Consider the following 23,948-nt stretch of genomic DNA (forward strand, 5'->3'; position numbering starts at 1 on the left):
ACCGTACTCACTTTGTTGGGTTTCTAGAACCAAAGGTCCAATAATGGGACAATATCTTTCTTTCATGAGGTAGTGACGACTTTGTCTGAAAAAACGTGTGATGCTCTACACAAGATTTCCATAGATTTTTGCATGCTCTGTAATTTAGCATGTTGAAGGCAACTATATGTTCTCTGGATTCATTCTGTAATAATAAAACACAGTACGTATCAGTATAGAATATGCAGATTGACAATATTAAGAGAAAGATTTAAAAATCAAGTAAAGCTAACAGGCAATTTACAACTAAAAGTAATTTTAAACTGATAAGTCATCAGTAAGTGCAAAGAATCAACAGAAAAAAATAAAATTGATGGCTCCATAAACTATTTTCAAGTGGTAAAACACTCATTGATGAAAAACCAATCTGAAATGTCAAAGACATGTTGCAATCACTTTTCTGACCACACTTTACGAATTTAAATATCATTGACAAAACTGTGGAATCTGCTTAGGTTATCGGACTGCTCAGATGTCAGTTAAGATATCAGATCTTCATACAATGATCCTTCCAAAACTAAAGAAAAAAAATCTTTTACTTGAGTTTTATATGCCTACATTGTTTAGGGAAAAACAAAATTTCAATGTGGAGTACATTCTAACAGAAGATCAGTTTAGAAACAACCCAAATCAGACTCAAAACAGTTCTTAAATTACTTGTGATAGAACTACTTAAGATATAGAGACCTCCCAAAAAGCATATTACAGAAGTTTACAGCACTGACCATGGTACTGACCACTGTAAACAAGGCTATCACCACCATATCACTGTTGGTTAATTTCAATGAAATAAATAGGTCCAGAGAGTCAGAGGTGCTAACATAACCCTGTCATTGCACAAAGCTAAACAGTTAACAAGTTTCAAGATTTTGTGTACAGAGACCTTGGTCTGCTTAGTTCCATGGCAACAATCCACCACTAAAAAAATCTTTTAGATTTTTTATTAAAGATACAAAAAAAAAAAAAGGAAAAAACAATTAAAGCCCTTAAAATATAAAGTATTAAACAAGGTTTTTGTTTTAACAATTCTCTTGGTCCCTTTTCCCTTTAGGTCTAGAAAGATTTTATAAGGAAACCCCCACCCTCCATTTAATAGCCTTTTAGACTAGATGATATTAAAGATGGCAATAACTGTCCTTTTTGGGGAAAAGAGAAATAATTGAGATGGGCTGGAGATGCTGTTGTTGTTTAAGTTTGATGCTGCTTTTCCGAAGGCAAAATAAGACCAACACAGAGAGAAAGGGATAAAAAAGAATACCAAAGATAGAAAATGCAGTTTTCTCTGGTGCTGCCTCTTACTTGCAACCTTGCTTCCAGAGAAACACAGGCACAACACACAGTCTTATCAGCCACTTTGAAACCTAGCAATCTTACGCCAGCTTCAGGCTGTTTAACATGTTGCTTTTAGCCGCCTCTCTGATCACAGGTTCTCAGCAGTTCTGCAAAAGATGCAGTCTTGGCTGGCTAAGCCAGACTGTTATTAAATGCAAGGCAAAAGAGAGAGAGAGAGAAGAGGCAGGGGAAGGAAAAGGACACACAACGGTGAGAGTGACAGCAGGAACTCAAATCTCACATTCCAGGTGCTGTTAGGACTCAGCCAAGGCTGGTAGAGCATGTCTTCAGTTCCCTCTCTTTGACTCAGTCTGGTCACAATGCCTTTTGCAATCAGGACAATAAAGGACCAACAGTTTCATGGTGGATCCCTCGGTCCCAGCAGATGGTCGGGGTGGAATTCATGATAGTAAAGCTCACTCTTCCAGTTCACCCATCCCACCTAGTGTCATAATTTCCCCCAAAGTCTCTTTTAAGGACCCCCTAAAGGGGTGATGGCTGGAAAAGCTCATAGTGCCATTATTTTGTCCACAAATTAGGCCTAATTTCCCACACACCAGTTTTGGTCCATTAATTTCCAATTCTATCTTTTGTTTACAGTCACAATCTTTACACAATCCTTGGGCGGTATCAGTAGACACTTTTGTTTGGACTAATCTAATCTTTTTATTTCCCTTTTGTACCTTCTTCTATCAGCATTTTTTGTTATAAATTATTCTGACATTTTATTGGTACCTTTCATCCACTTCTGAACAATTGAGTTCATAACTGGGGTAGACCCTAATTATTAAAACATCACCTACCAGCTAAAACACATACAGAGAGCCAACATTTCACAACTACTACTTGTTAAATACCACATACTTTAATCACTCTGATTACATCTGATCACTTTATTCATAACAAACCATACTTATGCAAACCTATTAGGACATCTCCATGAGAAAGGTGAGCAGGATTTGTCTCTTTGTATGTGGACATTTTAAATGGTAATCTGTTTCACAGTCAGTCTAACATGCATCTTTCCTCAGATATATTTTAAAACATTTAATATGGATCTGTTTATACAAGAAAAGAATAATGTACTTGTTTTTAAACGTTGGTCAATCATACTGGAACTAAAACAGTATTTGGTGATCATGGATATTTCTATTAGAGTGCTTACACTTTTAAACATAAGTGTTGTGAAGGTTTGGAGGGAATTTTTTGCTATGTATAAAAAGTATATAGTAAAAAAAGATTTAATAGCAATGGGCATTTCTTAGCACCCTGCTGATGGCTCACCTGCAATATTGGTTAAAAATGATTAAATTGACATACTTGTTCAAAAGAAGACCAATGCAGGAAAAAAAGAAAAATAGAGATATCCTATCTCCTAGAACTGGAAGGGACCTTGAAAGGTCATTGAGTCCAGTCTCCTGCCTTCACTAGCAGGACCAAGTACTGATTTTGCCCCAGATCCCTAAGTGGCCCCCTCAAGGATTGAACTCACAATCCTGGGTTTAGCAGGCCAATGCTCAAACCACTGAGCTATCTCTCCCCCCTCCCATTGTGGCAGACAATTTTGTCCAGCTGTAATACTAATTTTTAGCCATAAGAATTTGTTAACTTGAACATTTCAGTTTAACTTTATGCTAAAAATGCATGGTTTAAAGGCAAGGGATGAAATTTACCTAGTATTTCCTACTTTAATTTTTGCTGGACAAGAGAAAACATTTGTAGTTCCCAATTGCAGTCACTGATCACTTTGAAAAGCTCCCTTTGTGTGCTGAAAAAATTCAGATGCTTGCTCTTATCTCATTTTGGAAGGCTTGAGGATGATCCAGTCAACTTTTTAATGAATGAAAAAAATGTTTAATGGAAAAAAAGACTTTTTGCTCACAGGGCCGGCTCCAGGGTTTTGGCCGCCCCAAGCAGCAAAAAAAAAAAAAAAAAAAAAAAGCCGCGATCGTGATCTGCAGCGGCAATTTGGCGGGAGGTCCTTCACTCCGAGCGGGAGTGAGGGACCGTCTGCCGAATTGCCACCGAATAGCTGGACGTGCCGCCCCTGTCCGGAGCGGCCACTCCAAGCACCTGCTTGCCAGGCTGGTGCCTCGAGCCGGCCCTGTTTGCTCACCAACAGCATAATCCTTCAAAGGGATCCACAGTCACTGACCATTAAACCTATGCAGAATCTTACTAAGTCAAAGGAACTAAAGTGGATGCAGGGGTCTATGTTTATGATCCCTTTGCAAGATCAGACTCTAGCACCCTTGGATTTCAATAGTTCACAATTTGTGAGGACCATAGTGTCAATTAGAAAGGTTTGTGGACTGAGTGCTGGGGCAATGAAAGTAACTGCGGGCTCCCAGGAGTTAATGGGGAGGACCCTGTAATTCCAAAACCTACACACACCCAGCAGTCAGTAATCTGATTAATCAAGTGATGCCTCTAACAGTTAGAGAAGATTTGCAGATGTGTTGTTTACAAAATAGCAAATTAATGAAATTTTAATTAATATAAAAATATAGCTACATTGGCTAGTGTTCAGTAAGCAACAAACAAGTTTGATAAAAACTTTTCACTTTTTGGAAACATTTAAAATGTTTACCAGTAAGCAAGCATGGTTTCTACTCCCAGCCCTACATCTTACACTTTCCACTAAACCCAAATGTCATAGTTGGGCTTTAGTAGCATCAGTTACTATCAGGGGTGGCAGGTTTGTAGAAATTTTGGTGGTGCCCAGAACCCCCCCCCCCCAAACTCCACGCCCCAAACTCCACCCCCACCTGCCTAAGGCTCTGGGAGGGAGAGGTGAACTGGGGTGCAGGCCATGGGCTGGGACGGGGATTGGGGTGCAGGGTGAGAGGTTGGGCTCTGGGAAGGAGTTTGGGTGGGGGAGGGGGTCTGGGGTGCAGGCTCTGGGATGGAATTTGGGTGCTGGGTGCAGGCTCTGGGCTTGGGCAAGGGGTGGGGGTGCAGGCAGGGGTGAGGGGTGCAGGCGCTGGGACTGAGTTTGGGTGCAGGCTGGGGGTGGGGGTGCAGGCTCTTGGAGGGAGCTTGGGGATGGGAGGTGGTGCAGAGGGAGGAGGAGCAGGCTCTGGGAGGGACTTTGGGGGCCGAAGGGGGAGTGCAGGCTCGGGGGGGTTGCAGCGCTTACCTGGAGCTCCGAGGCAGGGCAGGCCGGGAGTCTCCATGTGCTGCTATCCCCAGGCACTGCCCCCACAGCTTCTCATTGGCTGCAGGGGCACTTGGGGCAGGACACAGACCCACCCCGCCCAGGGGCTGCAGGGAGGGGCCAGCAGCCACGTGGAGCAAGCAGGGAGGAAGCCGCTCAGCTCCACTGCACTACCAGTGGTGAGTGGGAGCCCTGGGCTGTTTTAAATGGCGGGGGGGGAGGGGCGGAAGGCGGGCCCAAGGGAGAGACCTGGCCCCAAACATTCCTGGTGCCCAGGTACCACGGGCCCATAGGACTTGCCGCCCATGGTCACTATATGATTAATCAATTCCTTCCCCGTCCTCTGATCAGTTCTTCAATAGAATCAGCAGTGTTAGATATTCCCTGCTGAACAGCTGATCAGCAAAGAGTGAGGAGGAAAGAACTGATGAGTAGCTGTTTCTCCAGAACAGTTGGAATGGGAAGACACACACAAAGAGTAAGAAGAGAAAAAGTATTGTAAAGGAAAAAGAAGAAGGACTCAGAATTAAGATGAGTCATGAATCAACAGGCTTGAAGTGCATAAAAATGTCTTAAATGAGCACCTGTTCATGGCCTTTGAGCACCTTCTCCAGATTTTCAAGAAATACCATCCATCTAAATACTGCAATGGCATACAAAAGCCTGAGATGATGTAGCAACATCATGATCCATAAAGAAACCTTACTCATTAAGCCTTAGTGGAATTTTGTGGAATCTACTCCTTGCTGTGCTTTCCCCATCCATCTTGGTCTTTCCTCCTCTTCCCAATCTCCTGTCTTTCCTCTCAGTCTTATTTAACCCTTTGCTTCTGAATTCTGAAGTGGAGGGTTGATAAATCCGAAGACTAAAATAAAAAACTCAGCCACCTCCCCTCAAAGCCCACCTGAGCCACCTGAAATTCTGGAGAAGGCCAATGGCAGCCTAATTGTCCCATCTGCATTGGAAAAACAGGGTTTTCACGGTATGCATACCCTCTCATTAAGAGACAGATTAGCAGGAGAGCAATCCATATCACTGGGATGCAGAATTGGCTACTTTATATCCCTCTTCACTTGTGACCTACATATATATTGGACAACGATGGATACATCTGGAGAGGAGACTTAACAGTGCACCTGGTTTGCTTTGTCATATAAACAAAGGAAGACAAAGGTTACACAGCTGGTCCTATTTTCCTTAAGGTCTTGTGGTTCTTTAAGTGTGATGCCATTTGCATTACTATGATCATTGTGTATTGTTATGAAACACAAGGAAATGTTGACTTAAGAGATGTGGATAATTATAAACCATAGCTTTCAGACTGTCATTTTTCAACAAGATAAACAGCTCCTCGACAGAATGAACTTTGAGAACACTGCCCTTTTCAAAGTTGATGTAGCTCTCATGAATGTGTAAACTAACTTTTTTGACAGTAGTAAAGAACTCTTTATGTAGCGAACAAATATGTTTAAAGTTATATCTACTTCTAGAGCTGATTAAATACTAAAAAATGCATTTGTTCAAGTGCCAACTGGTTGCTCAGTTTGACCACATTCATTTATTTTATTATTCGCTGTTTGTAAACATTAATACAAGGGGGATTTTGTTCACATGACTGTTTTGGGAATTGCTGCTATTCATATGTATGCTAGTATTCATATGCAAACAAGAATATTCATAAGTTTACAGAGAATCCGTTGTTCATTATTTGGAATTTCAGTCATCCAATCAGGGAACAGAAATAATACTTTGTGACTTCAGTGATCTATCACTCACCACAAATTATTCAGAATAAATAAGTGAACAGTTGGCAACCAACCACAAGTTGAAATTTATTTGCATAAACCATTGATAAATATTTGCAAATAATTAATATATTAGTAGCAAATGTAGAATTAATTAGTAGAAATAGTTTGTAAATTATTGGACATCCATCTTTGGTAGGCTTTGACTCTGCCCTCTCCTTCTCCCAAAAAATAAAGCAGCTACATTTGGGAGCCCTGTGCACCCCCTGAAGTGGTGTGCCAACCACACTTGTGTGTCCCACTTGGTATGCAAAGGCCCACCATATCCACATTTCTTTATTAGAGGCCTTACAAGCACAGAATGCCTCTCCATAGCCTCTGACACTCTGTACAAGATCTCCACCACCACCACCGTCCAATTTAAAAATAAGGAGAACACCACCTCCCCGGGCATGAAAAAGTTTCCTTCCTTGTACTACCTGCTGTTCTGCCATTCTGCAGCAACCTACCTGGGGTCACTCAGCCACACATGAGTGCATTATTCAACCTTATCTTTTTTTTTTAATATATATAAACACTGCAGTCATCCTCCTTTCTAAACAGCCCAAAGTCAGACAGAATGCTACATTAAATTACCAGTTTTTTTCCCTATTTGTTTCCCCAAAGAGAAGGGTGTCTGAGAGCCCCTGAAGTTTTTTCACTTAATAATGAGCCTGAGACAACTTTTCCAGGATAACAGCTGTCATTTAAGTTTATATTTGACCAGGATTAAGATTACAGAAATTACAAGATGATGTCTATATCTGTCTCCTTTAATATTTTGGGAGCAGGTGGAGGACACTCCCAAATTTAACTATAATCATAATGACATGGGAAAATTTACAGCCTTAGTTAAAATAATGCCTGTTTATTTTTCACTAAAACAGAATCCACACATGCAAATATCTTCAAAAGTATTCAGACTACACATTACTAAGTACGGGTATCTATATTTTATCATGCAAAAAGAACAGGAGTACTTGTGGCACCTTAGAGACTAACAAATTTATTAGAGCATAAGCATCCGAAGAAGTGGGCTGTAGTCCACGAAAGCTTATGTTCTAATAAATTTGTTAGTCTCTAATGTGCCACAAGTACTCCTGTTCTTTTTGCAGATACAGACTAACACGGCTGCTACTCTGAAACCTGTCATATTTTATCATGTTATAGTCTAACTAATTAGCTTCCCACCTGCCCTCCCCCTCCCCTCTAAAAAAAAAAAAAGATTGACTAGTTTCTCCATTGACTTAGGGGAAAGAGATCAAAATATACTAATTAGAATCTATTATCAACTGCACTATTGTTTTTTTGCCACAATATGAGCTCATACTACCACCGGTTTACAAGAAAAATACCTTATTAAGAAATCTTGTAGTGAGCAGTGAATTCTGACTCCAATTATTTTAACTATCTCCATGTATACCATCGAATTTTGCCAATTTAGACGCTATTGTATAATTACTGAACTACGGAAGGCACTCATTATCCGCTTTATCTCCAGGTCTTTCAGTTGCCGTTTTTCTCCCATAATGCATCCCCTACCACTTTTCATCTTTGAGTCCCATGGAGAAAAGAAGGTATCTGGGAGAATGGAAGGCAGCAGTGCCCAACATTGTGTGTCCTGCAGTGCTGTCTCCTCCCTCCATGCCCCCCTCTAGAGACACTCAGCTATAGAGTGGCTCATCTACACGTAGGGTACACTCCCAGCTTGGCAGACATATATGCTGGGGCTAGCATGCTAAAAATAGCAGCATGGCTCTGGCAAGACAGACAAGTGGTGGATAGGACTAGCCGCCTGAGTATGTACCCAGGCAGTCAGAAGAGCCTGTATTTAGACAACTAGCCCAAGCCACCACTTGTGCCACCACAGCCACACTGCTATTTTTAGCACACTAGCTTGAGCACAGCTAGTGTGTGTATGTCTACCCAAGCTGGAAATTACCCCTCTGAGCTGTTGGGTAGACTAACCATTAGAGCAGATTCTGCAGGCAGCTGGCCAGCAGGTGGAGTATCTGAGAAAAGGGCAGCAAGACTCTGGTAATCTGATGGAAAGTTTAAAACAGCTGAATGTGGGTGAATGGAAGAAGATCCCCTCTACAGTCCCCCCGATCCCCCACACCTCCAAAAACACTGAAACGAAGAAGGTACTTTTGGGTATTGTTAGGATATAGATATTCAAGCCTGTCTGTAAAGGCCTATACTTTAATAATTTAGGTACATGTTTATTATTTAGCTAGTTATAGAGGTATAAAAGAAAGAATCTGTGTAAGGGCCTTCTCTCACTGTAACAGTCTGAGGCCCTGTTTAGTCATACTGAAATAAGGCAATCTGGGACTGTTAGGAAGATGATCTGATCTATCACCTCCAGAGAAAGGAAAAAGCCTAGAAGATGTAAAAGGAAATTTAGTTTGATAGTTTTCTGTCTGGTAAGAACTCACTTATCAATAGACACCGCTGGGAAACCCTTTTGTCTTTATAGATGTAGTTGTGAAATCCTCACTTCTGTGTTATTTTGTATGTTTATTTGCATGGTCTCTGTCTGGTTCTGTGATTGTTTCGGTCTGCTGTATAATTAATTTTGCTGGGTGTAAACTAATGAAGGTGGTTGGATATAATTGGTTAGCTAAGCATGTTACAATATGTTAGGATTGGTTAGGTAAATTTTAGTAGAATGACTGGCTGAGGTATAGCTGTGAATATTACTATATAAATTAGGGGGAAACAGGAAGTAAGTTGGGATTCAAAAATAAGGAAAAAGGAACTTGGATTTAAGCTTGCTGGATGTTCTCCCCAATAATCATCGAATTGTTTGCACCTTCAGACTTCGGGTATTGTTGCTCTCTGTTCATGTGAGAAGGACCAGGGAAGTGAGAGAGTGAAGGAATAAGCCCCCTAACAGATATGGGGGGGGGCGGAAACAATTACACTTGAGGGGGTGGGGATAACAATGGGGACAAAGAGGACTCTGGAGAAAAGGTGACAGCAGGTGGCAGCCAGAGGGAGTGGAGGAAGGAAAGGGGAAACTCAATGGGGAGAGCCAAATAGAGCAAGGCAGTACGGACAGAGAGCATCTGTAAAGCCTGCTTCTTCTCCCACTGAAATTTAAGGCTAAAATTACTACACTGGTTCCTTTCAGAACAAGTCAAAAGAATTTACAGAATACGGATTAAAAATTTGATAAATGAAATGGGAAAACAAAAAACATTGAACTACTTACATGTTTTTGCCGTTGCTGTATAAAAAATTTTTTCCTTTTAAAAGAAATTTTTAATATGTTCATCCTAAAAAAGAAAAAAAAACCACTAAGAAACAACCCATAAAAATAGAGCAAAGAAAATCAACGAAAAAGTGACACATGACACATATTTATAATGCCCCTCAGTCTTAAAAGATCCTGAAGTACATTATAGCATTACACATTCATGACTAATAAAATGCAACCACCTCTTGGGTGGAGATTAGCAGCTAACTGACACACACACACCACAGTCAAAAACAGCACATGAGCAAGAGAGAGGAGCAGTAACTTTGGCCAATGGAGAGCATCTTTTAAAAATCATTATTCAATAGTTACTCTCAAAGACTTGCATGTTGCATAAGCAGGAAGCCTCCTGTGGCAATGCTCACCTACAAAGCTGTATGATGTACTTGCAGCAAAGACCCAATGGAATCAGATTTTCCTCTTCAGTGTCTCCTCACAGTGGTACCTAATGCACTGAGTTCGTGTAACTAAATGGACCATATTGTAACAACGGAGTACCAAGAGGCAAATGTTGGACTTTGATAGCGGGATACATTAAAAGCCATAAACAATATAAAAAATGTCACACAGAGCAGATGACAATATAAGTCATATTACTATTGGTAATAGTTGTGTCACATTATTGATAATATCATTTTGAGTATGAAAAGGAAACCACATTTTGGAGTTGTCTTTTGGAAAAATCCTACTGTACTATTAAACACCCAAGAGAATAATTGGTGGTTATCCATTAAACATTCTAATCACATACTTATTTGCTTTTGTGGGATTAAGGGAGAAGAAGAGTGGTGGGAAGAGACAGGTCTGAGTACTACTACGATTTTCCTTACACTGATTGATCAAATCTCTAATATTGTAATATTCTTATATATTTTATGTAACATAGTTAAAAACAAACATGAGCTGTGATGTTCTAAATGCACATGGTGTCAGTGGTGACTTCCCAAATTCGTTTATTATAGGCAGAGATAATAGTGGCTATAGTTAAAGCTTGTCTAACACTTTTCATTATCAGCCTGATATTATTTGCTTAGTTGCATTATTCAGAATGAATTTTTCCATGATTGTTTTTGTCTCTTTTGTCCCAGGATTTTTTATTAGGTTTCAAAGTCATTTAATCATTTCCAAGAAAAAGGCTATTGAAAAATAGGTAGTTTTGCCAATGTTAAATTTTTCAACTTTTGTTTTTGTTTTGTTTGTTTTTTTGTTAAAGCTCTCTAGTTCCTGCATGCTTGGGGGAAGAAATTTGACTAAGGGATATTTGGAGATAGAGAGATGCCTTACCCCTAAGAAAATCCAGATTTGGCCAATTTATAAATCTGAAAACTGCCATTTGCAATTGCACAGTAATACTTGTTAGAAGGCGGCTGCTAAAATCTCAGAAAATAGTACCTTAACTAAGTATGCTGCAGACCCTTGGAGCTTCGCACATGACAATTGTACTGAGGATTTCTCCCAATCCTCACTGACTCTCCTACATAGTTGTCACAGAGCTGGAGCTCTAGATAGAGGGTATAGAGGGGACCCATCAACCACTCCCTGTTTTGACTTAGGGGAAGGTGAATTGGGTTGGGAGCTAACTTGAAGTCCTAGTCCACCACTTTCTACTAATTGGTGTTAATACTGTGCACTTTACAACTCTTATTATTGAGCAATGCCTCACACTCCTGCCTTAGAAAACAGGAGACTAACATTCAACCATTTTATAAATAAGGTAACAGACTGCACAGTGTCATTGTGGCAGACCTGGAAAAAGAATCTGTCTGTAATATGGCAAATCGCATCCATTTTGCCATACTGCCTTTCAGAATGAATGTACCAAAACTGTGTTCTTGGCTGTATCATCAGAAACAGAGCCAGGAACAGATTCTCAACATTCCTCTGCTGTCTAGCAAGTACTTGTGTAAGCTACTGGAAAGTTTATGCCATGTCCCTCTTTACTGGCTAGTCTACAGAAAAAGTGAGAGCATAACACTGATACTATTTACCATTGGTTTAAGTGGTAGAAGTCTGTACTGTGTATTTAAAGGACATGGGTACCAATCCTGCTGATGACCTACAAGAGGTCAAGATGGTTCCACATGATGGAATTTGTTTTTTCAGTTTTCTTCTGTTTTTTTCAACTAACTGGTGAAAGTATTGTCTCCAGAGTATTTTTCTAATGTTTTATTTTATATAATACCTAGTTCTGAGCACTGAATCCACGTGCTACACACGCTGTTCTATCACTGTTGCTGCATTCCTACAATGCTTGTTGACTACCTCTCATTACTCCCTCCTCTCCCCAGAACCATTTCTCACTTTCAGGACTGTCTGTTCTTCAATGCCACTGCTGCTTCTTTAGAGTACCACTCCAGCAGTTTAATTCAGTGGCACTGAATACTTGTTAGAAGAACACAGATTTATTTAATCTTATAACCAACAGCTGTGACATCACACAATTTTTTTAAGTGAATGGTAGTGAGTAATAGTAATCCATGAGACTTCTTTTTTTGTTTTTCTAGTGGATTATGCTGTCTTTAGAAGACTTACATTTCATGAATGCTCAAGCATGTTATATCCAGAATATAACCTATATATCATGCAGTTATTTACATTCTTATAGGTAACTCACCCACCCTTATCACTCATTTTACAATCTTTACAGTGGCTCCCTGTAAAATTCACAAATTCACTAGGTTTTACTGCTTACACTTAAAGCACACAGTAGTTTTGTCTCACTACAGATGACAAATCTTTTGGCTCAGGTTTTTCCTTTCATTTACAGAGATCAGAAAAAAGAAAATGATAGAACCTCAAGTGTCTGTGCCAGAAGCTGGGACTTGACAACAAGGGATGGATCACTTGATAATTGACTTGGTCTGTTCATTCCCTCGGAGGCATCTGGCACTGTCGGAAGACAGCAGACTAGGCTAGATGGGGCATTGGTCTGACCCAATATGTTCATTCTTATGTCTTTAGAACTTCAGACTGAACAGAAATTGAAAACAGAGTTCAACAAACTGATCAGTCTGTCCTGATACTTAAAGTTAGCCTAAACAAAGCTGCTACTTTAGACTTAAGCCGAAAACGTTTCCTTAGCTGTACATTTGTTTTCTCATCCACCAATCTGGAAGTTTCTGTGTATATCAAATCCACAATGGAAGCAGGCAGCCAATTAGATTTCGGGTAATAACAAGTAACCTCAATATAGTCCTGCAAGCTCCTCAGAAAAGCTATTCCAAAGTTGCCCGGCACACAACATTGTTGTCCTATTGTTGCTGTCTATTAATATTGCAGAATATTGTTCCAGAATTTTTTGAAAGAGAGCTTTGATGGTGTTTGCTGCCACCTTGAGTTCGAAAAAGTTGTTGAACTTCTGATGAACTTACACCACAAGAAGCCCTATTGACTTACAATAGTGTTATTCAAAGTGTAAACTGAAGCAAGATTTAGTTTTTTATTAGAACCCTATCTCCTTTTCCACCATGTGTCACTATATAATGTTTTTCCCACCCGAGCAACTCCACCCAATAGGCTTTGTAATCCTTTAAGTGAAATACATTGAGGGCATTATAGAAATTTATCATATTCTATCTTTTTATAATATGTCTAAGCACACAAAATACAAAATGTATTCTGCATTTATAGTATAGGAAGGTGTGGCGCTGTATTTGCCTCACAATGATTTGAGTGGACCCCATTGCTTATGAGTGGCTGAGTCATGATTGATGTATTGATGCAATCAGAAATGAGACCAATAAAGCATCTCTCCCATATATCAAAGTTTTTATTTTTATTTATTTATTTGTGGAAAGAGATTATTTTAGAGCATTTCTAGGATTGTTCCTACCAATTTCATACTTTCACCTGCAAATCCTGGTGCCTCAGCTATTATGAGTCTAACTTATATACGCCTAAGGGGGAAAATTCTGAGAAAAAAGTTTTGAAGACTCAAAAAATTACTTAAAATAGCTTTCTATACATGATGTCGCAATTCCAGTATCCAAACTTTCTACACCTTGCAAGACTAGAAGTGCTGTAGAAAGCTGTGAATTATCCCTTTTCAATGGAATAACACTTCTGTTTCTAGACCTGAAAGAGCACGACATTGGACTTTACACATCACTGGTGCAGGACTTAAATATTGCCCACCCAAGACCATGGGTCAGTAATTTTGGTAGAATAAAAGTGTGAAAAGGAAGAAAATATTTGTCTGGCAGCTGTTTAAAGGCATTTAAAAATTTGAATGGTTGGAATTAACAAAGGAGGACTAGAGGGCAGATTTCAAGAGAATCAGAGGTGCATAATAAAAGAAATCTATATTTTATCATGCATTAAATTATACATAGAAATACATACAACATCATGGTGTGGTATGAAGTTTGTATTGGCATGAATTTGGGATGGCTGCACTATCCCCAAGTTAATTATACAGGCCATACTATTCAAAAGATTATATATTTCAAAGAATGGAGAAAAAGGAGTGAAATGAAGGAAAAAAGAAAAAAAAAAAAAGATAATTTAGGATAGACAATTTAAATTTATAATCTATTTTAGTGCTTTACTCTGTCAGACGTTCCTTAGGTTTGTGATAAAAGGATGGGGTGTCTTGAGTACTTAAGATATATTAATATTGCTGGTTACTCTGTAGTTTCTGTAGTTAAATAACTGGAGGCAGAAGAGGAGAATCTACAACTCACCACAATGTATTATTCTGTGAGGTCTGGGAGATTTGCACCAACTTCTTTGGAAACTTTTCCCAGAAAACGGTTGTAAATTATGCCTAATACCATGCACCGGCAGCTAGGCACCAGTTCCAGAATTGAGGAGATTGAAGGAAGTGCAAATAATCCCACTTTTACACAAAAAGGGTCAGGAGGTGGAGGAGTGGAGAAGAATAATCTTTTGGATCCTCTCCAAAATCTTATGGCCAGACATGTGTATAACATTTCAATCACTTTGCATAGGGGTCATTAACTCTGGATTCTCCTACCTGTACCACGATGGGACTTCCCTATAAAAAATGAATGCATATACTACTGTTTTCAGCTTTACACAGTCATCAAAGTATCTTCCCCTTTGGAGACCCCAAACTTATAAGTCAACCGTGGATGATCTTGTAGACTTGTTTTATTCCTCTTTTGCTTGTTCATTTATCCCAACTCCTGAAAACTGCCAATAATTGTCATTTTTGTTGGTTATGTACTTTCTTTCACAGAAGCAAATGCTGTTTGCCAAAATTCATAAAATTGCTGATCATCCACAATTTATTGCTGAGCTGTTTAGCAATATTAAAAAATTTAACCAGAGTCATTTGGGCCTAAGGACAGGGGATGTGGAGGGTCACCAGTGTCCCAATCCTGCAAACTCAGATATGAGAGTAGTCTGCCTCTGAACTCTGACTCCTTTAAACTCAGTGATACTCTCAGTCATGAATCTTTGTAGGATCAGGTCCCCTGCAGTAATAGATTTTTCCTCTTTGGAATAAACAGCCATGTGAAAATATTATTTAAAATTTTAAAACAGCAGTTGTAACTCTTAATTAATAAAGGAAGTAGAAACAAGTAACACTTACCAGGGATAGAAACTTGTGCAAATAAATTTTCTGTACACAGCAATACCTCCGGAAGCAATTCCAATCATCAAATCTAGATTATGTAGATCCTGAAAAAGCAAAATATTGTAAAAACAAAGAAGCAGCCTATGAAATACATGTTCTGTCTGATGTGAATTCATTCATATGTTTTCCATATACAAGTATAAAAAAAGCAACCCAAAAGGCGCACAATTCAAAGAGTAAGATTTCTGCACTATTTCTTCTAACTTGGTCAGACCTACAATGCAGTATAAAAGTCTTGCTTCTGAGAGAAGCATTATAACGTTACATCATGCAATTATGTTTAGTACTGTCTGTGTCAGTAGGAGAGACTGTTATAAGGCGGTGGCGGGCAGTTGGGGGGCGGGGGAGAGGAGGGAGGGTAGAGCTCTTGTCCCTGGTCAGTTAGTTAAATGTTCAAAGAATTTAGGAGCTTGGGCACCCAGCCTCCCAATCCTTGACTGTTTGGGAGGACTTGGAAAATAATTCCTGTCTCTGACTCCAGAAGGACTTACCAATTAGAGGCTAATGGAGAGCCGGCCGGATGAGAGATGACCCAAGCTCTCTATATAAAAGTGGGTCGGGACCACATACATGTTGTTATGCATAACATTGTAGTGTCATGTTCTGGTGCACCAGACCAGGATTAAAGGTCTTAGACTTCTGGTCAAGGAGAAGAGGTGTCCTGGCCTAAGAGTGAATTAATTTGTCAGAACTCCTTTCATTTGGGCACCGGTTGCTGTTATTTTGATGGTGATAAAGGTGTTCCCAACATACATGAAATCCTGAAAAATGAATAGTACGTGTATGTTTCAACAGACTACTCTTGTGTAAAATTAAAATATGTGCATAACAGGATTTGCACGACTGAGGCCTTATAATGACTCTACTACATAAAGTAGCAGAATACGAGTGACATAATCAAGAGGACATACTACTGGGATCATTAACCAGCTTTGCTATTGCAGGATGTCCAACCTCCGTGCACATTAACCATGATATAGACACAAATTATTGTCTACAAGCAGCATCTGGATAAATTACATAAGAAATTTTAAGCTTGTGATTTCAGCCAAACAACATTCCTTCTTTGTCCTGTGGTTCTCATCACTGACCTTCAATCTCATGAAAACCATACTTATGGAATTATTTTTCATGGAGGGTGAAATTATCCACCCAGGAATTTTAGAATTACTGTGTATAAGGAAAAGATTAATAAAAAATATTGCTTAGCCAAGGTTTTAGAAGTTTCCTTTAAGTGCAATATAAAATTGTAATCCTTGGCTTCCTAGCTCACTGTGATCTATGTATGTACTCATCTTATAATATACATATTACTGCAGGGAGTTGAACATTTATGCCTAAATATAGATTTAGGTTCCTAACTTTAGGATCCCAGTATTTAAAATGTTGGCTTTGATTCAGAAAAGCAGCCTTAAGAAATTTTATAACACACTTTTTAAGGTAATGCTGGATTCTCTTAAGAAAACTTTCAATAGTCTAAATTCTCCTGTAGATGGCTCTCTTTGCTCAGTTAGTATAAATATATTTCCCTTAATCCCCAACTTCCATTTTTGCTGTTCCATAACGACTAAGAATAAAACAGGTAGAATGTAATTGAACAAAACTCTGGCACGATACAGAATAGATGTGAACAAATTATCTTTTCTATTACAAGTTTATTAGAATATATAAAATAAGAGATTGAATAATTGCTCAACATTCTCTGCCACATACATTATCAATTTCTATGCCACCTAACTCAAGTATCATAGTACACTGAAGACGGTAAACTCATATTGTGCCAGATTTGGTATCTATCAGTAATTTATATTCCACTGGCAAGAGAACAAGAAATATAAATTCTGTCTCTAAAGAGGTTAATATAGAAAAAAGGGTAAATAAGATTGGCCGCACAGCTTAACAGCTCTAAGCAGGAACAATTGACTTATACACCAGGATTCAATCACCTTGCCTCTTTAGGCTGATAAACACAATTACAGTGGCCCATTAAAAGCTAGCTTTGGAGAAAAGCTGGGAGATCCCATAAGAGCTAACTGGGGAAAATGTTAGCAGAAATGATGGATTGATAACCATTTAACAGAGAAGAACTAAATTAATCCAGTTCCTCCAGATGGTGTGCCTGATCAAGTTTTGGGGTTTTTTTTATGCTGATGTCACCTCACCCTGATATGATAATGAAATCGAAAACCTTCCAGACTATACAAATCCGAGTATAATGACCAAGAACTGGGAAAACATGGGGTGGGGAGGGAGAGATCCTCTCTGAGGGTATGTTTACACACTATCTGGGAGCATACGTCTCAGCAAGGGTAAACGGACACATGCTAGCATGTTAAAAATAGCAGCACAGCCAGGAGTATCACCGGTTCCGGCTCAGGCTAGCAGCCTCAAGGAGTAAAAATCTGCCTGGACCCGCTGGATACATACCTGGTGGCTAGCCCAAGCCGCCGCCCATGTTACCTCCAAGGTGTGCTACTATTTTTAGCACTTGGTTGCCTGACACTTCCCATTATAAAACCCTATTCTCAGTTGCTTATAGCTTTGCCAAACTTTAACCAGAGAAACAAGGTAGGTGAGCTAATACCTTTTATTGAAAAAACTTCTACTGATGGAAGGTACAAGCTTTCAAGCTATACAGAGCTCTTCCTCAGGTATGGGGAAGGAAGCAGAGTGTCTGAGCTAAATACAAGTTGGAACAGATTGTTAAGGGATAATACATGTTGGAGTCACTTGAAATGAAGTGTATACCTGGGGGTTAAATGTTAGGCATAAAGGGTTTGAAGTGGGCAATTAAGGGTAGCAGACAGCTTAGTGTGCTTCCAATTTCCTGAACTGAAGAGGGTTCTCCCAGGGTATTTAGGTGCTAATAAATCTATGATGTGATCATCTACTCTGGTTGTTTAGTGGCCTTATTTAGTGGCACTCAAAGCAGCACCAGTCCCTGCCAGAACAACAGATATAAAACCTGCAGACATATCTCCACTGCCATGATGATTAATACCCCTGTGACCGGGGTCCCCGTGGGGAGCCACCCGAGGTCACTCAATTAGGGTGAACTGCAAAGAATGGGGCAGACAAACCCCAAAGCTGGTGGATAATTCAATACTTAGATTTACCAAGCCAGCACTAAACAGCTTCTGTTATACCTTACTGGTTACTCAGAAGTCCAAACAACACAGCTCCCTTGAAGTAACCCAGTCTCAGGCCTCCATCCAGGTACCCAAGTCAAATATGATGAAGATTTCTCAAAATCTTATTTCATCATATAAAAGAAAAGGTTCTACCAATCCCAAAGGATCAGATACATTATCTCTCAGGTTAATGAATATTGCAGATCTTACCCAAATACACGCTACAGCTAATTCTTATTAACTAAACAAACATTTATTAAAAGAGGAGAGAGAGAGAGAGAGAGTATGGTTAAAAGATCAGTATACATGAGTTCAATTTTTGAGGTTCAGATTCATAGCAGAGATGGTGAGATTTGTAGTTGCAAAGAGTTCTTTCAGAAATAGTCCATAGGTTATAGTCCAATATTTATATTTCAGGGCGGTCCAGTCAGAACAGGGATCTCAGTCCTTGTGGCTTAGGCTTCCCCTGCATGAAACCTCAAGCAGATCAGAGATCAACAGGATCAGGACCCAAGGGTCTTTTTATACAGTGTTCTAGCATCCACTTGACCATACAGTCCTGGGTAAACAATTGGCTTTTGATGTAACCTTCTGTTTTCTCAACATCACCAGTAATTGATTACACAAATTAACACAGGGCAATTTATCCATTAGGCAGACTATCACAAACTTCAAAGAGACATATAGACAATGACATTATTTCACCCAAGATTCATCTAAATGTTAATATTCCTTTTTGACCTCTGAATTAGTAGTTATAGTGACAGACAGGAACTGTCTGTTTACATGGGTAGTATCTAAGATACACACAATTAGTATCACTTCTAACAATATAGGTTTCCATTTCAAAGTTCTAGCCTATCTAGCCATAGAATGGCCCTAATTACCATTTCTAACATGTCTTTAAAGGTCGGCTTTGGGTTAGCCTGGAAGCTGTTTATCCTCGGTGGCCATGCATTATATTTTGTACAAGATTTGTTGCAATTATATAACAGTGGTAGCAATAATGACTTGCATGGTTATATTTTAATTAGACAATGTCACAACCCCCTACAACATACCTTTCAAGATTCTTGGGTCCTTCACATGCTTATTAGAACGTGTGGTGGTGGTACCTCATCATGTGCATCAAATGCCCCAAAAACATCTATGTGGGTGAAACCAGACAACCACTATGCTCTGAACTCACACAGAAAACGATAAAAGACAAAAACGTATCACCCATGAGAGAACACTTTTTCACAAAGAGATCACTCCATAGCTGATCTTTCAATACTTGTCCTCAATGAAAAACGCATAACACCGTCAAAAGGTGAGCCTGGGAATTTACATTCATAACTCTGATAGACGTGGACAAAAGCCATGAACATAAATAGGGACACTGGTTTGAAGGCTCATTACAACAATTTGTAACACACCATACTGCCTGCTACCCTTAATTGCCCACTTCAAATCCTTTATGCATAACAATCTAACCCCAACTGCACATTAATTTCAAGTGACCACCTCCAATATGTTACTCCTTCAGCTTAATCTGTCCCAACTTGTATTTAACTCAGACACACTTCTTCTGTTCCTCGACCCGAAGAGGAGCTCTGTGTACAAGTTTTCAAGCAACCTTACACAAACAGAAGTGGGTCGAATAAAATATTACCTCATCTACCTTGTCCCTCTCATTTCCTGGAACCAACATGGCTACAAGAAGACTGCAAGGAAACTTCAACCATTCAGGCTCAAATTTTCCATGCTGGGTATCTGTCTCAAGCTGAATTTTCTTGGAAATTTTCAGCAAAATGGTCCAGCCATTTAAGAATGAGACTAGGGAAAAATACACCTTTTTCAATTTTAAAAAGATTCTGGTGACCTTTTTTTCGGAAAGCGCTAGCACCCCCATGCTTTGGGCCAGAGACTGGCCTTTGTATCAGGAAAGGGTCTCTAGCTCTTCCTGTGTAAATCTGCCCAAATCTAGCCAAGTCATAAACATCTGGGAAAAAAATACCAGTTGCAATACTCAGCAGAGACTTGCTAGATCCAAAGACTCCTTCCTCACTGAGCATGCTTGAGCCTTTGACAACTCCTAATGGTGATCAGACTACACATGGTGCCATTCCCACAGAGCAACTGAGCATGCTTCAGCCTCAAAATACAGGAATGAAGCTGGCCTTTACTTGCAATGGCTGTCCCAGGCAGGATTGAGGGGTGCCATTTAGGAAGGGTTGGGGGGCATCTGCCCCACCCCCAAGTTTCATACCAGAGGTCTGCTTGTAGTATATGCCCCAGTCCCAGGCAGAGCTCTTACTTGTAGCACCACACAGTCAAGTCCCCTCCTCCAAGAGCTGGGATTCTCCTACAGCTCCCATGATTAGTTTCCTTCGCTTCACTAGTTTCAACCTACCCTGCCTCCTCATCTGCTTCCACCAGTCAGCAACTGAGACGATACAGATGGACAATCCTCTTAATCTTAATAGTACCGGTCTACTGTCCTCTATTGCACCTACCTGGGGCTGTAGAGGTATTATCCTGTTACAAATAATAATTGTGATAAATGAAGCCTGTGAATGTGAAGCTTCAAAACACCTGAATATCAACAAGACCATTGATAATTTTGCCAAGATGAGACCATGGCATTATCCATTGTTTTGCTCATATCTGGGTGTTTTTTGTTTGTTTGTTTTTAATCATTTATTTTACCTTTAAACATTCCTGGAACAAATTATCTGTCTCATTCTCCTCTTCACAATTTGGAACGTAAGACACTTAAAAAACAACAATTACATGGCTAAGCAGATTTTGAGCACATCTTATTTATCGCTACAAAGATAGTGTACAAAGTATCAAATTTGTGTTTCTGATATCTGCGTTAAGGTTCCAAAACTGATACTTCAAGGCTTGGGATTGGGAATATTTTGCTGTATTATCTCCTGATTGTTCTAAACTTACATATAAACTTTAAATATGGCTTTAATTTGTGTTTGTATTTTTTTCATTTCTTTATATAGAAATTAGATATAATGCTCCTGTCAGCTAATTTCTAAATTGTTCGCAAAATAAAATAAAATAAAATAAAATAAAATAAAAGTTTTCAGGTACCTAAGTAGCCCCTTGAATCACAGTTAAAGTTGTCCCCCCCCCCCCAAAATCTGAAATGACGCCCCTGGCTGGAGTGGGGCCAGACACCAGAACTGGGAGTAGGGAGCCTGTATCTCCTGGATTCTCGGTGACGGCCCAGCTGGCACCCAGGCAACATGCAGGAAGAAGCCATGTGATTCAAATGTAAAAGGAACAAGAGCTGCACCTAGACCATTGGGGGAAATGGCCGGAGGAATAAGAACATAAGAGCTGTCACACTGGGTCAGACCACGATCCACCTTACCCAGTATCCGGTCTCTGACAGTGGGCTGTACCAGAGCTTCAGGGGGAATGTACAGAACAGGGTAATTATGGAATGATTCATGAGTCTTCCGCACTCAGCTTCTTACTGTCAGAGGTTTCGGGTTGCACTGAGCATGGGGTGCATCCCTGACCATCCTGGCTAATAGCCATTGATGGACCTACCCTCTATGAACTTATTCAGTTCTTTTTTTAACCTAATTATGACCATCACAGCGTTTAATGACAATGAGTTCCACAGGTTAGTTGTGTGCTGTGTGAAAAAGTACTTCCGCTTGTTTGTATTAAACCTGCTGCCTACTAATTTCATCAGGTGATCTCTGGTATGTGTACTGTGGGAAAGGGTAAACAACACTTCTCTATATACTTTTTCCACGCCATTCATGATTTCATGGACCTCTATCACATCCCTTCTTAGTTACCTCTTTTCTAAGATGAACAGCCCTAATCTTTAGTTTCTCCTTGTATGGAAACAATTCCATACTCCTGAACATCTTTGTTGACTTTCTCTGAATCTCTTCCAGTTACACTATATCCTTTTTGAGACAGAGTGACAAGGACTGGAGACAGTATTCAAGGTGTGGGCACACTGTGTATTTAAATAGTGGCATTATGATATTTTGTCTTATTTTCGATCCCTTTTCCTAATAGTTCTTAACATACTGTTAGCCTTCTGACTGATGCTGAAGTTTTCAGAGGACTATCCATAGTGACCTCAAGATCTCTCTGGGGTAGTAATTGCTAATTTGCAACCCATCATTGTTAGGGCCCTACCAAATTCATGGTCCATTTTAGTCAATTTCACGGTCATAGGATTTTAAAAATTGTAAATTTCATTATTTCAGATATTTAAATCTGAAATTTCACAGTTCTGAACTGGGACAGGGACAATTTAACTGTAGGGGTCCTGACCCAATTCTGAAGACAGGAGCACAGAAGGGTGGCATGGTATCATTTTGCCACTTTTACTTCTGCGCTGCTGCTGGTGGGGCACTGCCTTCAGAGCTGGGCACCTGGCCAGCAGCAACTTCTCTCCAGCCACCCAGCTCTGAAGGCAGCGCAGAAGTAAGGGTGGCAATACCGCAAACCCCTAAAATAACCTTGCGATCCCCCCCACCCTCTTTTGTTTAGGACCCCCAGTTTGAGAAACACTGGACTCCCCTATCTGTGTAGTATAGGGTAAAAGTACACACAAGACCAGATTTCACGGTCCATGATGCTTTTTTCACAACCATGAATTTGGTAGGGCCCTAATCATTGTATATGTATAGTGAGGATTATTTTTTCCCAATATGCATTACTTTGAATTGATTGAATTTCATCCGCCATTTTGTTGCCCAGTCAGCAGTTTGTGAGATCTCTCTAACTCCCTGCAGTCTGCTTTGGACTTAACTTGAGTAATTTTGTATCACCTATAAACTTTGTCATTTCATTATTCGCCCTCTTTTCCAGATAATTTATGAATATGTAGAACAGCAAAGATCCCAGTACACATCCTGGGAGGATCCCGCTGTCCTCATCTCTCCATAGTGAAGACTGACCATTTATTCCTACCCTTTGTCTCCTGTCTTTCAAACAGTTACTATTAATTAATATGGAGATATACCTATCTCATAGAACTGGAAGGGAGCTTGCAAGGTCATCGAGTCCAGTCCCCTGCCTTCACAGCAGGACCAAGTACCGTCCCTAACAGATTTTTGCCCCAGATCCCTAAATGGCCCCCTCAAGGATTGAACTCACAACCCTGGGTTTAGCAGGCCAATGCTCAAACCACTGAGCTATCCCTCCCCCCAAAACTGATTCATGAGAGGACCTTCCCTTTTATCCAATGACATCTAAGTTTCCTTAAGAGCCTTTGGTGAGGGATCTGGTCAAAGGCTTTCTGAAAATCCAAGTACACTACATTGACTGGATCATGCTTGTCCACATGCTTGTTGACACCCTCAGAGAATTCTAACTGATTGGTGAGTCATGACTTCCCTTTACAAATGCCATGTTGACTTTTCCCCCCAACAAATCATGTTTATCTATGTGTGATAATTTTGTTCTTCACTGTAGTTTAAACCAATTTGCCTGGTACCGAGTAGACTGGAAATGGTATCAGAAGCCTGAATGTAAATTCTGACTGTTTAAGGAGGAGAATGGGACTGGGACAAGGAGCAAGTGGTGGGGTAGAGACGAGGAACAGTTGAACACGATGGGGCAGAAGAGTCTGTGCCCACTAGAACACACTTTCCTCCAGTGCCTAGAA

The 23,948-nt window shown here is 39.9% G+C and overlaps 1 protein-coding gene across 6 annotated transcripts in view; it reads right to left on the minus strand.

The window, feature by feature from the left end:
• Positions 1-23,948, minus strand: part of PTPN3 (protein tyrosine phosphatase non-receptor type 3) — a 341,924-nt gene that overhangs the window by 124,071 nt on the left and 193,905 nt on the right. For all 6 annotated transcript variants that reach the window (XM_008169326.4, XM_065584007.1, XM_065584011.1 and 3 more), the window contains 3 exons: positions 15,132-15,220; positions 9,530-9,593; positions 12-184 (listed from right to left, as the gene is read on the minus strand). In XM_008169326.4, the coding sequence (XP_008167548.4) occupies positions 12-184; positions 9,530-9,593; positions 15,132-15,220 (326 nt within the window). The remainder of the gene's footprint in view (positions 1-11; positions 185-9,529; positions 9,594-15,131; positions 15,221-23,948) is intronic.

Source organism: Chrysemys picta, chromosome 2 (genome assembly GCF_011386835.1).
Source record: "Chrysemys picta bellii isolate R12L10 chromosome 2, ASM1138683v2, whole genome shotgun sequence".
Taxonomy (NCBI): Eukaryota; Metazoa; Chordata; order Testudines; family Emydidae; genus Chrysemys; species Chrysemys picta.